At 40.9% G+C, this 15,935-nt stretch overlaps 1 protein-coding gene across 1 annotated transcript in view; it reads right to left on the reverse strand.

The window, feature by feature from the left end:
- SPON1 (spondin 1) overlaps nt 1-15,935 on the reverse strand; it is a 246,612-nt gene that overhangs the window by 174,266 nt on the left and 56,411 nt on the right. The window contains exon 3 of the mRNA XM_021685787.1: nt 6,387-6,520. Within this exon, the coding sequence (XP_021541462.1) occupies nt 6,387-6,520 (134 nt within the window). The remainder of the gene's footprint in view (nt 1-6,386; nt 6,521-15,935) is intronic.

The raw sequence follows: 15,935 nt of genomic DNA on the forward strand, positions 1-15,935 counted from the left end.
TGTGACATCCTCAGACAGCCTCTGAGTCCTCAGTGCCTACACCCAGGAGGCTCTCAATAAATGTTACCAAGAGAATGGGCACACAGAAATGGCTGGAGCGCAGGGTTCATGGAGGGATTCAGGGCAAGAAGAAGCTGATCAGGGACTCTGGTAAAGGACATGGGGAGACTTAAATGCTCTGATTAAAATTCTGGACTTTATCTTGAAGGTGACGGAGAGCACCATTCAGCTTTGGTAGGTAAGTGGTGTGACTCAGCTGCGCATGAGCACAGCAAGTCTTACCCCAGAGGCAGGAGCAGAGGGCAAGGAACCGGCGTGAGCAATGAGGTGGTTCTCGTAATACTGGGGCAAGAAGTGTCTGTGGATGAGGCCATGAATACGAAGCAAGTGGGAGGCAGAAGAGACAGATCTGGCAGCTAGTGGTGTTGGGGGGAGAGAGTGAAGTCAGAGTTGAACCTGACCCAGGAGCACCGATCTGCGATGGTAGAGTACAGATCGCAGACTCTGGAGCCCCGACCTTCTGTTTACATCACAGCTCTGTCATGTACCTGGCGACCTTGGGCAAGTTACTTACTCTCTCCTGTGCCTCAGTGCCCTCTATCGTATCAGCTTCAGAGAGTGGCTGCGAGGATTACCTAAGTATTTGTAATGCCCCTAGAACAGGGCGTGGCTCTTGGCTATTAGTACTCCCGGGACCCTGTATCCAACCCCTGTTTCATGAGGTGGAATTCCCCAAATGGTTCACCAGTGACTATCTCCTCAGGAGCAGGAGGACCCACATCTCAGATCCTCCTGGAAAGTTACGAATGGGTGTCAGAAACCCAGTAATAAACGTAGGTCATAAAGGTAATAAATGTATGAAAGGAGAGGATCACTTCAGGGGACAAAAGCTGTCAGATTTAAGGAGATGAGATTTCCCTCTGGTGGGGTCTGTACACAAGCGTTCTATTCACAGGGGCTCTTTCCCTCAGTTGCTTCCTTGCTATCACGTTTACAGCATTCTGGCAGCAATGTGGCATGCCGGGGCAACGTTAAGTGCTGGGTCATTCATGTGAAGGGAGAAGGCTAGAAGGAGGTCTGCCTGGAAAGCCTGTAATTTAGAAATGTTCAAATCTTTGCATCCGAATGGAAAATGGAAATGGTGTCAGGTTTGCCCCAAAAGCCAAGGCGTAATTGCTATGTGCTTCCCTTCCTGCCCTCCTGGACTAAGGAACACAACTAACCAAGCAGGCTTCAGAGCTGTCATCTACAGAAATTTAGCAGACTCTGCAGCTTATCCTACCAGGAATATTAACCAAACGCTGCAACACAAATGCTCCTTTTTGCAAGCTAGGGTTCTGCAAGAAAGTCGGCATCTCTCCTTTCATCTGTCCTGAGCTTTGCTGCCAGATTTAAGTGTCCTTACTAACTTTTTAGTGAACTTTCCTCCCAGCATGTCAGTCCACTATTTAATAACCACTAATGGCTCCCTTGTTCCTCTTGACTCAAATTCAATCTCTTCATCTTGACACTAGAAGACCTCCATGACTTAGCAATGGATTTTGGCCCCCAAAGACCTTCTAATCTCACAGTGTCTGTCTCCCAGGGCTGCCATTCTTATTCTCACCTCAGTTTCACTAGGTCCACCCCCGTCACCTGGAATAACCTCATCCTTCTGTCCATTTATCCAAACCCTACTACAGCCTTCAAGATATACACTAACTTTCCAAGACACTCTGGTGCTCCCATTATTCCATTCCTCACTCATCTCCTTTCTGATTAACCACATTTAATTCGTCCCCAGTTCATGCTTGCCTTGGGCTTGCTAACCTTTGCGTGCATATTTTTATTTATACCACAACCAGACTGAAAATACCTTGGAAGTTAGGATCATTGTTTATACCCTGAGCCTTTCCCATGCTCTGGGCACATGGCAGGTACACAGGGAATACTGGTTGGCCAGTTCCCCAAATGCTGCCTTCTATGTGAAAAGAAGGAAACTTTCTCAGCTAGATCAAGAGTCCTTCTCGGGGCACTTACTTGGGTGGCTCAGTCAGTTAAGTGTCCAACTCTCTATTTTGGCTCAGGTCATGATCTCAGGGTTCCCACGCTGGGCATGGAGCCTGCTTAAGAATTTCTGTCTCCCTCTCCCTGACCCCGTTCTCTCTCCCTCCCTCTCTAAAAAAAAAAAAAAAGAGAGAGAGAGTCCTTCTCAACTTGATTAAAGCATCAATTTGAAACCTGTACTTCATGTTATACGTAAAGAGTAAAAGATCATAGAATCCCCATTAAAATCAGGAATAAGCATGAACACCACCATTTAATGGTGTACTAGAGGTGACAGATAATAAACTAAGACATGAAAAGGAAACACAAGGTATACTTATTCATAATTTCTGCAAAGAATGAACGAACGAGCCATTAGATCAAGAGAACTCAACAGTGTCCAGATTCAAACTCAGAGTACAAGAATCAATGGTTTTCCTAAACACAAGCAATCAATGATTAGAAAGTATAATAGGAACAAAAAAGGAGCCCATTCACAAAAGCACTGAAACTATAAAATACCTATGAGGAAAAAGCCACACAAGAATGTGCAATCTCAATGAAGAAAAATCACAGTACTTTACTGAAGGATATAAAAGACCTAAATAAATGGGGGATATTCCATATTTCTGACTGGGGAAACATATTGTAGGGATGCTGACATTTCCCACACTAAACTATTAATTCAATGCAACCCCACTCAAAATTCCAATATAAGTTTTATTGAACTACAATTTACTTGTTCTACGATTCGTTTGGAAATATGAATCTGCCTGAATGGCCATGAACATTTTGAACTAAAAGATTAATGGGCGATGACTTGCTACCACAACATAAAATAAAATTATGCTATAAAATGGTGTGGGTTTTGTGCAGGAATAGATAAAAAGACCAGCAGAACAGAACTGGACCTGTGTCAAGATTTTATATTTGATGAAGTAGCGTTTCAAGCAATTGGAGAAAGGACAAACGCTTCAATAAATGGATGTGGGACAACCAACTAGCCATTTTGAGAAACAGAAGTAGATATTGATTTCCCATCTGTGCCAGATATCTTTGGTTTGTTCCTCCAGATACCTTCTTAAAAAAAAAAAAAGAACCAACAAAAGAAAGGAAGAACATGGGGCTTTGGAGTTAGATGGATATGTGACTCAAGAAACTCGCCTAATTTCCCTGGGATCTCCTCTGTAAAATGGAAGTAGTTTGTTAGGAAGATGAAATCTGATAAAACCCGCTAGATGTGCCTGCTGAATTACTGGTACATAGAAAGTATCGGTTGACCTTTTCTCTCTCCTCCATCTGGCCCATGGAACCTTGAGGGCCAAGAACATACGTCAGTTGTCTATATATCCTGCATGCCTGTGCAAATAGAAGCTCAGTTACATTTGTTGAAAGAACGAGGGACCGAACAAGCCACACTTGTTCATTGTTCATGGATAAACATATGTTCACATATGTTCATTGTTAACGGGTAAACAAGAGGGGCCTTTCTGGCTTCTGCCAGGAAGATCAAACACTTCTGGTTTGTGAGAACAGTAAGTCAAAGAAAACCAGAGATCTGAGCCAGAAGGATCGGGATTTTCAGAGCAGGACGACTCACCACATAAATCTAACATTTTCCAGCTTTCTTCTTCAGAGCCCCAGGCTCTGCGGAGTGACCAGACAGCCAGGGGCAAGAGTGTGCGTACCAGAAAGCCATGCCGGGAACCTGGTCTCCAGGCTGAGACCCCGCAAACACCAGCGGACAATAGGCAGGCCACATAGGACCACAACAATAGAACTCTGACCCCCAAACTCAGCAGCAACCAGCCTGGGAACCACAACGCCTACAGTGTCAGCCAGAACATTTAGGACTTGTCACTCACTACCAGCTCATCTAATTTTTGCCCCCATTGCCTCCTCTGTTTCCAACTCAGGACCAACAAGAGAAAGCCAACTATGCTCTCCAAACCAGTTACATAAGATGCTCTACTCTCAGTTATCCTGCTTCCAGCTTCCCCGTGCTAATAACCTACCCTCCAATCAGAACATACCCGCAGTCTGCCCCTTCTATTCCCCTACAAAGATTCCCCACCCCTCGGCCAGTCTTGGAGTCCTCGCCAAATGCTACTGATGGCAGCTGAATCCATTGCTGTGTAGCCAGCCCTCTGTAAGGAGCCCCCGTTGGTTCTCATTTCAGTGGCCTTCATTTCCACAGGCTTTCTCCCACATTTCAGCTAGATACTAGATACATGTTATATACTGGGGTTTATTTTATTTTATTTTTTAAAGATTTTATTTATTTGACAGAGAGAGATACAGCAAGAGAGGGAACACAAGCAGGGGGAGTGGGAGAGGGAGAAGCAGGCTTCCCGCTGAGCAGGGAGCCTGATGTGGGACTCGATCCCAGGACCTTGAGATCATGACCTGAGCCAAAGGCAGATACTTAACAACTGAGCCACCCAGGCGCCCCGCTTTTTAAGTCTCTCTCTTTTTTTAAAAGATTTTATTTATTTATTTGACAGAGAGAGACACAGCGAGAGCAGGAACACAAGCATGGGGAGTGGGAGAGGGAGAAGCAGGCTTCCCGCGGAGCAGGGAGCCCGATGCGGGGCTCGATCCCAGGACCCCGGGATCGTGACCTGAGCCGAAGGCAGACGCTTAACGACTGAGCCACCCAGGCGCCCCTATACTGGGGTTTATATATAAGGTTTCATATTTAAAAGTTCTACTGCTAATTCCTTTTTTTTTTTTCCCACCAATACAGATTGATGCCAAGAGACAAACTTCTCAAGGAATCTGAGTAAGCACATTCAGCTTGCATCAAACTAAGAAACAAGTGATATATGGATAGGTGGCAGCAAAGGGAGGCTAGACAAAGCCAGGGCTGGGGCTGGACAATGGACAGAGGCTTCCAGAGACCTCATTGGGCTTTTTTTTTTTTTTTCATAAGCCAGGCACAGCTGAGTCCAGAAGCTGCAGGGACTGGACTGCCTGGTTGGAATGCCTCCTTAGTAGCCCCTCAGAGGTGGGCTGAATTTAACCACAGTTCTAAGACTGTAGAAATGTCCACCTGCCAGAGGTGTAGACAGATGAACCAAATATATAAATAAAGCCCCAGAGGACTCAAATAAGAGGAAGATGGTTGGGAATTTTCATGGGAAAATGGCTTCTTGGATGCTGGGACTGGAGCCTTGTCCATCTACCTATGACAATTTGCCTGTCTGAAATCCTAAAATTCCCAGTATCCCTCTACATGGTCTTTAAATCTATTTAAAATAGGTTATGTATGGCGGCATTTCCCAAACTGGTGAATGTTAATATATGTCTCAGAAAAAGAGGGAGTCAAATAAGTTTGGGAAATGCTGGTGAAACCAAGTTAAACACATTTCATTTGAGTAGGACTTTGCAAAACCTTGAATCTGCTAATATATGTTGTGAATCTGTAAGAAGGGGATATAGTCTACAGCATTTTCCAAACTTACTTAACTGTAGAAATTGGTTTCCTGCCCACCTATTTACATCTCTCTGAAAATCATCTCACGGCATACCATTTTGGAGACACAGGTTTGAGATAATGCTACTTTCACAGGAAAACTATTAGCTGGTTAACACCTCTTTTTTTAAACAAATATTTTATTTATTTGAGAGAGAGAGCACGTGCACACGAGTATGCACACAAGTGGGCAGAGGGGCAGATGGAGAGGGAGAGGCAGAGAATCTCAAGCAGACTCTGCGCTGAGAGCTGAGCCCAATGCAGGACTTGATCTCATGTCCCCGAGATCATGACGTGAGCCGAAACCAAGAGTCAGACACTTAACCAACTGAGCCACCCAGGTGCCCCCAAGTGAGCACCTCTTATCATGCATTGTAACTTAACAAAGGGAGGATCAGGAGACCAGATAGGAAGTGGCACATGAGGGCAGTTTTGAGGATAAGAGGAAGAAAAGAAGATCATAAAGGAGGGCCAGAGACTAAAGAGGTTACAGTTAGGTCTCAGGTCAGCCTAGCGCAATTCAAGGATAGTGGTGTTAAATTCCAGATGGAGGAAGTCAGAGATTATCCTTACCTGATTTGTAATTTTTCTTAGCCAGCGCTAGTATCAATATCTCTAGAAGCTAGAGCGTGGCCAGGAGAATCACTGAATTCGAGAATCACTGCAATCTCCATATTAGAGATTTGGGCGAATGGTTCCTTTTATAGCGTTTCATCAGTGATGGCCCTTGAACCCATTTCAGAGTTGAGATAACTAAGGGCAGGGCTGATGCCACTCATCTGATGCCCCAACAAAGCCAATCTTCTTTCTGCAACCCCACCATGAAGTCTTTGACAGACTGCAGGGAGGGAGAGTGAAGTGTTCTAATGACCCCTTACTCACTTACTTGAGAATCACACAGCCTGTTCCTGCTGGTGGCGCTATCCAGAACACCTGGATCCGTGTCCTCCTCCGTGGGGTGCTTTCAGTGACCGCGACGGGGCAGTTACTCATAAACTGTGTTTCTTCTTCATCTATGATCTATGGAAAGTAAACACATTAAAATGCAATGTCACTTTGGGAAGGCTCTTTCTTAAGTTTCTGAGCTGACACTTCCTTAATTTTATTTTTAAACCTGTCGTTGTGTGTTAGCAGCTCTATATCCCCAGACACCAGAATAGTGCCTGGTATAGAGTTCCAGTCGATGCTTGTTGAATTAACATGAGGGCAAGGATTTGGCACATGTGCTCTGCTCTCTGGGACCAGGATCTAGTGTCAGCACTTTGAGGAACAGGCCACTAGGTGATGATCTTGCTTATTTCACTATCATAACCGGGTCCCACTTCAGGGGAGAAGGAAGAGGAGGAGGAGGAGGAGGAAGAGGAGGGGGAGGGCATAATCCAAAGCCAACACTCTCTAAATAGCTAAAATCTGTAATTCAGCTACAGTTTTAGAACTTGAAATCGAAATGCTAAAAGAAAACACCCCTTTGGAGGAAGTCCACCAAAGTACATAAACTCCATCCCAGCTTCATGGCACTGTTTACTTGGCAGTCTCTACCTCCTGAGTTTGTGCATTGTGTTGGTGTTCTCCCAAGTTAACCATCAAGGTTTCCTTGGACATTGCAAAAAAAACTGGTAGCCATTCCCATTCCCCAAGACTGGTTCAGCATTTCTCCGTTTGCTTCTGGGTCTGCTGCCAGAATTTGCTTATCCCTCTAGTACTATTACAGACTGTTAGACCTGGAAGGATCCCTTGGGGGAAATCATCTAAATCCAATAGGTCTTAAGTGCCAACTCCAATTGATTGGAAGTAGCTGTGTCATGAGTAGTGCTAATAACAATAACAGATAACATTTACTGAGTGTTTAGTATGTGCTAGGCACTAAGCTAAGTGCTTTATCTGAATTACTCATTTAATCTTCAAATACAATTTAATAAGATAATATCCATATTGTATTTATTTTACTTTTAAAAATTCATATTCCTTTTAGGACAGCAGGTAAAAAAATGAAGTCACTCAAACTCCTTAGTTCATCATATATTTTTTATCCCCGGACAAAGCAAAAGCAATCTTCTATTATATTTTATTTATCTCTATATTCTTTATCCTACTCCCACTTATATATGTCCTCCTGAGTGTGTGTGTATATATATATACATACATATGTTTATATAATACATAATGTATATATAAAATATGTGTGTATATATATATTATGTATATATATATTATGTATATATATATACACATATATATGTAACTCACTTGAAGTTACATAGAATTGTTTTGTGTTTTAATGTTTCTTTCACTTAATCTTATGCTTTTAAGATACAGGTTTCCCCCACTATCTGAAAGTAGAGCATACCTATGAAATCTTTTGTAAGCTGGAATGGTATAAACTGAAGAAGCAGTTACCATGAATTCATATGGAAAATTTTTTGAGTGTTCCCAGACCCCAAAAATAACCTCTCTTAGGCTTTTCTGATACCTTAGGACACATCTTGCAAACAGATGCATAAAATAAATCAAGATAAAACCCAGATGTTCCCAGACACAGTTCAAAGCTATATGGGGCTTAATGCTGAGATGCTGAGTGTAGTATATAGCATTATTTCTCTTGCTGCTCAGGTGTGCGCTGCCTTTAAACAGCTCACTGCAAAATAAATGCTGAGTGCTATTTTCACTTTTTGCCTTTTTCATAAAAGTGAAAATCCTCTTTGGATTTCTTTCAGTTGTGAAAACAGGTACTAGCGTAGGTCTTCTGTAAAAGCAAAGTGGCATAACATGAACTTTCATAAAAGTGGGGATACCTGTATGTCAAAATTACTATATGTGAATGTAATTCATTGCTTCTGACTGCAGCCTAGTATTCCACTGCATGCATAGACCACATTTGACTTATCCATTCTCCCCGTGAGGCACAGTCAGCTGACTTCCAGATCTTTACCTCCACAAACACTGCTGCAATGAAGCTCTTCATGCTGCTCTACTTGCGAACCCACATGAGAGCTTCTCAGCAATATAAACCATGTAGTGGGAGGTTCACCCAGAGGTTCGTCTTACTTTTGGAATTCTTCATTCAACAGAAATAATTTTCATCTAGTCAAATTCATCAATTTCTCTCCTATGGCTTGCACTTTTGTGGTCTTGCCTTAAAAAATAGACCACTAAGATATTTTCCAGTATTTTTTTCCCCATTAGCTTTATAATTTTACCTTTCACATTTAGGTCTTCTATGCATTTAGAGTTTATTTTTTAATAAAATGGAGTAGGGCTCCAACTCCATTTTCTCCACACTGTGAGCTACTTTAAAAAGTAATAAACTTAATTTTTAAGAGCAGTTTAGGTTTATAGCAAAATTGAGGAGAAAATGCAGAGGGTTTCCATAGACCCCCTGTCCCCACACATGAACAACCTTCCCTATTATCAACATCCAGCCCCAGACTGGTACATTTGTTACAGCTGATGAACCTACATCAACATATCATCATCACCCAAAGTCCAGAGTTTACATGAGGGTTCACTCCTGGTGCTGTTTATTCTATGGGTTTTGACAAATGTATAATGACATGCATTCACCACTGAGGTTTCATAGTATTGTATTGAATAGTGTCACTGCCTTAAAAATCCTTGGTGCTCTGCCTATTCATCCTTCCCTCCCTCCAACCCCTGACAACCAGTAATCTTTTGTTATAATTGCTGATTAGTTCCAGGAGGTTTTTTGTTGATTCTTTCAGACTTTGCTATGTAGACAATCATGTCATCTGAGAAAAGAGTTTTAATTCTTCCTTCCCAATCTGTATACATTTTATTTCCTTTTCTTGTCTTATTGCATTATCTAGAATTTCCAGTGTAATGTTGAAAAGTAGTGGTGAGAGGGGATATGCTTTCCTTGTTCTTGATCTTATTGAGAAAACTTCAAGTTTCTTACCAGTAACTATGCTATTAGGAATAGGTTTTGTTTGTAGATGTGCTTTATCAAGTTGAGATATTCCTCTCTATTCCTAGTTTGCTGAGGGTTTTTATCATGAGTGGATGTTGGGTTTTATCAAATGCTTTTTCCACGTCTATTGATAATGATCACATTTTTCTTCTTTAGTCTGCTGAAGTGATGGATTATGTTAATTGATATTTAAATGTTGAACCAGCCTTGCATTACCTGGGATAAATTCCACTTGGTTATGGTATATATTCTTCCTGTACATTGTTGGATTTGATTTGCTAACATTGTGTTGAGGAATTTTGCATCTATATTCATGAGAAATAGAAGTCTAGAGTTTTCTTTTTTTTGCAAAGTCTTTGGTTTTGGTGTTAGGGTGACACAGGCATCATAGAATGAGTTAGAAAGTAGAGTTTTGGTATAATTTCTTCATTAAATGTTTAATGAATTAATTAAATTAATAAATTAAATGAATTGGTAGAATTCATGAGTGAACCCATCTGGGTCTGGTACTTTCTGTTTTGGGGAGATTACTAATTATTGATTCAGTTCTTTAATAGATATAGACCTATTTAGATTGTCTATTTCTTCTTGTTTAAGTTTTGACAGATTGTGTCTCTCAAGGAATTGGGTCTGTTTCATGTAGGTTATCAAATTTGTGGGCACAGAGTTGTTCACAATAGCTCTTTATTATTCCTTTAGTGTCCATTGGATCTATAATAATGCTCCTTTCATTTCTGATATTAGTGATTTTTGTCTTCTCTCTTTTTTTTTTTTTAGTTAGCTTGGCTGGGGGCTTATCACTTTTTTTGATCTTTTCAAAGAGCCAATCTTTTGGTTTTGTTGGTTTTCTCTATTGATTTCTTGTTTTCAATTTCATCGATTTCTGCTCTCATTTTCATTACTTCTTTTCCTCTGCTTACTTTGGATGTAATTTTCTTTTCTTTTTCTAGGGAGGAAGCTGAGATTATTGCTCTTATATCTTTTTCTTTTCTAATATATACATTCAGTGCTACAAATGTCCCTTAAGCATTGCTTTTGTTGCATTCCACAAATTTTGATAAGTTGTATTTCCATTTTCATTTCGTTTAAAATATTTTTAAAGTTCTTTTGAAATTTCTTCTTTGATCCATGTGTTGGTTAGAAATGTGTTGTTTATGGGGATTTTCCAGCTATCTTCTGTTATTGATTTCTAGTTTAATTTCATTGTGGTCTGAGAGCAGACATTGTATGATTTCTGTTCTTTTAAATTCGTTAAGGTGTATTTTATGGTCCAGAATGTGGTATATCCCAGTCTTATAATTCCAACATCTCTGCCATGTCTGCTTCTTATGCTTTCTCTGTCTTTCCAAATTGTGGTTTTTTTGCCTTTTAGTATGCCTTTTAATTTTTTGTTGAAAGGTGGATATGTCGTTCTGGGTAAAAAGAATTGACGTAAATAGGCCTTTAGTAATGTGGTGGTAAGGTGTTGGGGAGGGGAAGTGTTCTCCAGTGCTGTGAACTCTGGGACAACCACTAAAAAAGCAAATAAAAAAAAGGAAATATAATTGATTTGCTAAGAAAAGAGAGAAAATAGAATCATATAAAAATGGTCAAAGACAAAAATGACAGAAGTGTGAAAGACAAAAATAAAAACAAACAAAAAGGTGAACAGAAAACAAGTATGGCAAATATTAATCCAACTATATCAATAATCACCTTAAATATCAAGTCTAAATATACCAACTAAACATTGTCAGAGTGAATCAAAATCAAGACCTTGATATGTTGCCCACAAGAAACCCACTTTAAATATAAAGACACATGTAATTAAAAGCAGAATGATAGAGAAAGATACACAATGCTAACACTAATTGTAAGAAATCAAGAGTAGCTATATTAATATCAGACAAAGCAGACATCAGAGCAAGGAATGCTATCAAGCATAAGAGGAGCATTACAAAATGATAAAGGGGTCAATATTCTAAGAAGACATACTAATCCTTAGTGTGTATGCACCTAACAAGAGAGTATCAAAATATGTGAGGTGAAAACATAAAATTCAAACAGAATTTGAGTTCCTGGAAGTAAAATTCAAAAATTTTGTCCCTCATCCCCACCCCAATGATTGGGTGCCTCTGGAGTTTTTATCTCTCAGAATTGTCCACACTGAGCCTCTAACAATCTAGCAATTATAGTTTAGGTTTTCCTATGCTGGCATGGGGAGGTTTCTGCTCTGGTAAGTTATGATCCTCTGTATCGTCCTGTCTCCCCAGTATTGGGGGCAGTGGTTTGCCCTGTGAACTAACTTCTCTGATGGATCTAAGGGCTGTTGATTTTTCAGTTTGCTTAGCTTTTTACTTGCTATTAGGATGCAGTGTTGGGCGCCTGGGTGGCTCAGTTGGTTAAGCGACTGCCTTCGGCTCAGGTCATGATCCTGGAGTCCCGGGATCGAGTCCCGCATCGGGCTCCTTGCTCAGCGAGGAGTCTGCTTCTCCCTCTGACCCTCCCCCCTCTCATGTGCTGTTTCTCTCTCATTCTCTCTGTCTCAAATAAATAAATAAAATCTTTAAAAAAAAAAAAAAAGGATGCAGTGTTGACTGCCACTTCTTACATGTGGGATGGGACATCAGAAGTCCACACTGTGAGTTACTTTTATGCTACTTAATTCATCTTTGCCCCACTTTTTGTGATGCCACCTCTGTCATATATAGAATGACAACATAAGTTATTGACCAAACAAGGATGAAAAGGCTGTTATTAATCATTGTTCTGGGATAACAGGCAAAACTGAGACTTTCCCAATAAATGGGGCATATATTCAACCTAATCATGTACCAGGTCCCCAAACACTCATATTGTTTCTGGGCTTTCTGTTTTAGTCTCCTGCCCACCCCCTACCCATGGTACTATATTTTAACATCTAGAAGGGCAAGTCCCCTTTCCTTACTCTTCTTTATCAACATGGTGTTATCTATTTGTAGGTCTTTATTTTTACATATATAGTATACAAACTCTAAAAACTCCCTTACTTCTCTGTCATTTTATCTTCCTGATGTGATGAAATCCCAACCTTAGATAAACTGTTCACCCCATGATAAGGCCAGTTGTCTTCTATATTAACTGACTTCTAGCCTTGAGCCTGCCCTGCTACCCGGCTGTGTGTATCTGATAAAACCTTAGCAGGTTAGACTCTGGTCAAATACTTCCCATTTGTTATTTTACTTTCCCATTCTTGACAATGATGATTTCAAATCTTCTCGACTGTCCCCAAACCTCCAACTTTTATCTCTCCTCTTTACTTATTGTTTTACCTTGTGTCTTTACAGAAAAAATCAGAAGTCATCAGATGTAGAATCCTTCATTTTCTCATTTGCATCCACCCTGTCCTCCTTCTTGCTGTTATAACAGAGGAACCTTACTTTTCTTACATTTCTGCTTTGCTCCCATCACTTCTTCCTGACTCTAAGAATGAATTTTCTCCCCTCCAGATTCAACTTTTGCCACAGTGGACTCATTCCGGTTAGCCTGTTAAGCATATTTGAGTCTCTCCCATTTAAAAATTAAGTGACTCTGAGTTATCCCTTCATCCCTCCCCAGTTACGGTGTTCTCTCTCTCCTCTCCATTGCAATCAAATTACTTGAAGGAGTTGGCTATGCTTACTGTCTTCACTTCACGTCCCACTCATTCTCAGCTCAATTCCAGGAGTTTTGGGAACATCATGGTACCCAGACAGCTCTAGCTAAGACCATCAGTGCCTTCTGCAATGCTTAATCCAGTAAATTCTCTGTAGTCTTTCTTCTTAAAGCACTCTCTCCCTGCTTGGCTTTAGTGCCATAGCTCCTTCCTGCCCTCCTCCTTGCCTCCACTTTCTTATCTACTCTTTCTCCATTTTCTTTGGCTGCTCATCCTCTACTGGCCTTTGAATCTGTAATTGCTCAAGGCTAGCCCTAAACCCTCTCCAGTTCTGATTTTATTCTGTCTCTGCAGGTGATCTCATTCAACTCATGGCTTTAATTACTACCTATGTGTGTGGATGATTCACAAGTTTGTATTTTCAGTCTTGGTCACTCCTCTGACATGCATCTCTGAACTTCTATGTTCTATTTGCATTTCCTCTTGGATCAAAACCACCTCAAATCTACCCCAGCAGCAACTGACTTAACTATCTTCCCTCTAGCCTGGCCTTACTTCAGTTGTATAAATCAGAAACACTGGATGTCCTCCTTGGCTCTTCCCTCCTTCTCCCCTTCATATCCAAATGCTGTCCATTTTACCTTCCAAATATCTCTTGAATTCCTACTACCATCCCTACTACTACCCAGACTAAGCTACATCATTTTTATTTTTATTTTTTTAAGATTTTATTTATTTATTCATGAGAGACAGAAAGAGAGAGAGAGAGAGAGAGAGGCAGAGGGAGAAGCAGGCTCCCCAAGGAGCAGGGAGCCCGATGCAGGACTCGATCCCAGGACCCTGGATCACGACCTGAGCTGAAGGCAGACGCTTAACCATCTGAGCCACCCAGGCGCCTGCTACATCATTTTAAATCTGAACTAAAATAAAGTTATTCTAACTAACCTTTGTACATTCTCTCTTGCCTTTCTCTAATTCTCTATATGGCAAGCCAAAGTGATCTTTTAAAAACACAAATTTAATTCTAGTATCTCCCTCCTTAGAACAATTTACAGATTTTCACTGCTTCTAGAATCAAGACTGAAATCCTTAACAGAGTTGAATCTCTGCCTTCCTACCTTTCTAGCCTCATACTGTGCCATCTCCCTCCTTGTTTTCTGCACTTGGCTACTTTGGACTTGTGTTTTCTCTTGCCAAAGACTGACAATTCCTATTTCATTTTTCCCTCCCATCTTTTCCCTTCCTCCATCTTCCCCCCTCCTACCTTCCCTCCCTCTCTCCTCTCCTCCTTCCCCTCTTTCCTTTACTTCATCTCAGCTCACTCACCTTTTTCATTGAAAGGCCTTCCCTGTTTTCTTTCACTATGGCAATTTCCTCCCTTATATGTTCTCATATGATCCATCTCTCTCCTTTCAGGCACTTTATTTTTTAATTTTACATACTTTGTTTGATTCCTTGATTAATGTCTACTTCTCTAATAATCTGTAAGCTACATGAGAGCAGGCACCATGTCTCTTAGTTTTTTTCTCATTGTTTCCCCAGTACGTAGCACACAGCCTGATACATAATAGTTGCATGCTGAAGAACTCGGTCTATTCGCCTCCTCCCTTTGGTTGTGAGATTCCCAGCTCTGTCTGGGCTGTAATATCTGCCCTAGCTCTCTTAGACAACTCCCTGGACTTCCTTCTGACTTTGGACTTTGTTTTTCTAGATGGTAATTAATAGCCTTAATTATAATAACAATAGTTACCATTTATGAGTACTATATTGGCCAAGGACTTTACATATATTGTTTCCATTTCCTCCCGAAACTGATAAGCCTATCCTTGAAGAAATGACTGTGACGTAGATGGGTTAAATAACCTGTCCAAGTCCCGCAGGGGCGGAGCCAGGGTTTGAGCCCTACCTGGCTCTAATGCCTGTGCTCTTTTCCTATGCCACAGGCCCTCCTAATAGTGTCATTCCCTTATGTTAGAAGTTTCTCTAGTCAAGCTTAGTCCCATGGAACCACATACATTGGACCAGCCCACACCTAAATACCCCACTCCAACACAAACATAAGTACTTGGTAATTGTAAATAGTACTTTGCTTGAGATTTTCTTAGAGGGTACTTAGTTTCCCTTACGCAGTTTTATTGGTGTGAGAGTGGATTTCCAAACAATGTGATTTTCTTTAGATCTGTGCACTTGGCTTCCCATGAGAACCCCCTTTACTGGGAGTCACAGAACTTTTAACCTTAAATATTTACAATCTTTGGGAGGGTTCTAGGTGACTATATCAGAAAAGCGAAAAGTAATTAATATTTAATTAACCTTTTCTATGTGTCAGGTACTTAGCGTGGTCACATCATTGAATCCTTCATGGGAATAATTATTTCCATTTTACAGATGAGGAAATGAAGCTCAGGGTGATCCATTCTGACCTAGCACTGTCTGAAGCTAAAGCCTGTGCTCTTTCCAGTTGCCTCTGGCAAAGATCCCAGTCTGGGGGTAAGACTAAGACCCTTGGTCCAGTACTGAAACAAAGAAGAATGTTTTCCAAGACATAGAAGCCACCTCAGGTAAATATGATTGTTTATCCACAACCTCAGTTGCCAGATGGTAATCAGGCATTGAACAGAAGGAGTTGTTTCCTCCAATTCAGAGAATGCCCCCAAAACTGTTTGCTTTTCAGAAAATATTAGTTTCTTCCAATAAGCCTTGGGTCTATCAAAACCTGGTCTTGTACCTTTCCCCATCTCCCAAAATCTCCACCCTTCTTGTGGTCTGAGTAGAGCCACCATGTTAGCCATCGACTAATATGACTAAATAAAGCCTTCACCACTCATTTCAGTCTGTGATTTCTTTTCTGAGTAACTCAGACCAGAAAATTAAGACATATTACAATGGGCGGTCAG

Source organism: Neomonachus schauinslandi, chromosome 11, assembly GCF_002201575.2.
Source record: "Neomonachus schauinslandi chromosome 11, ASM220157v2, whole genome shotgun sequence".
NCBI classification, from domain to species: domain Eukaryota; kingdom Metazoa; phylum Chordata; class Mammalia; order Carnivora; family Phocidae; genus Neomonachus; species Neomonachus schauinslandi.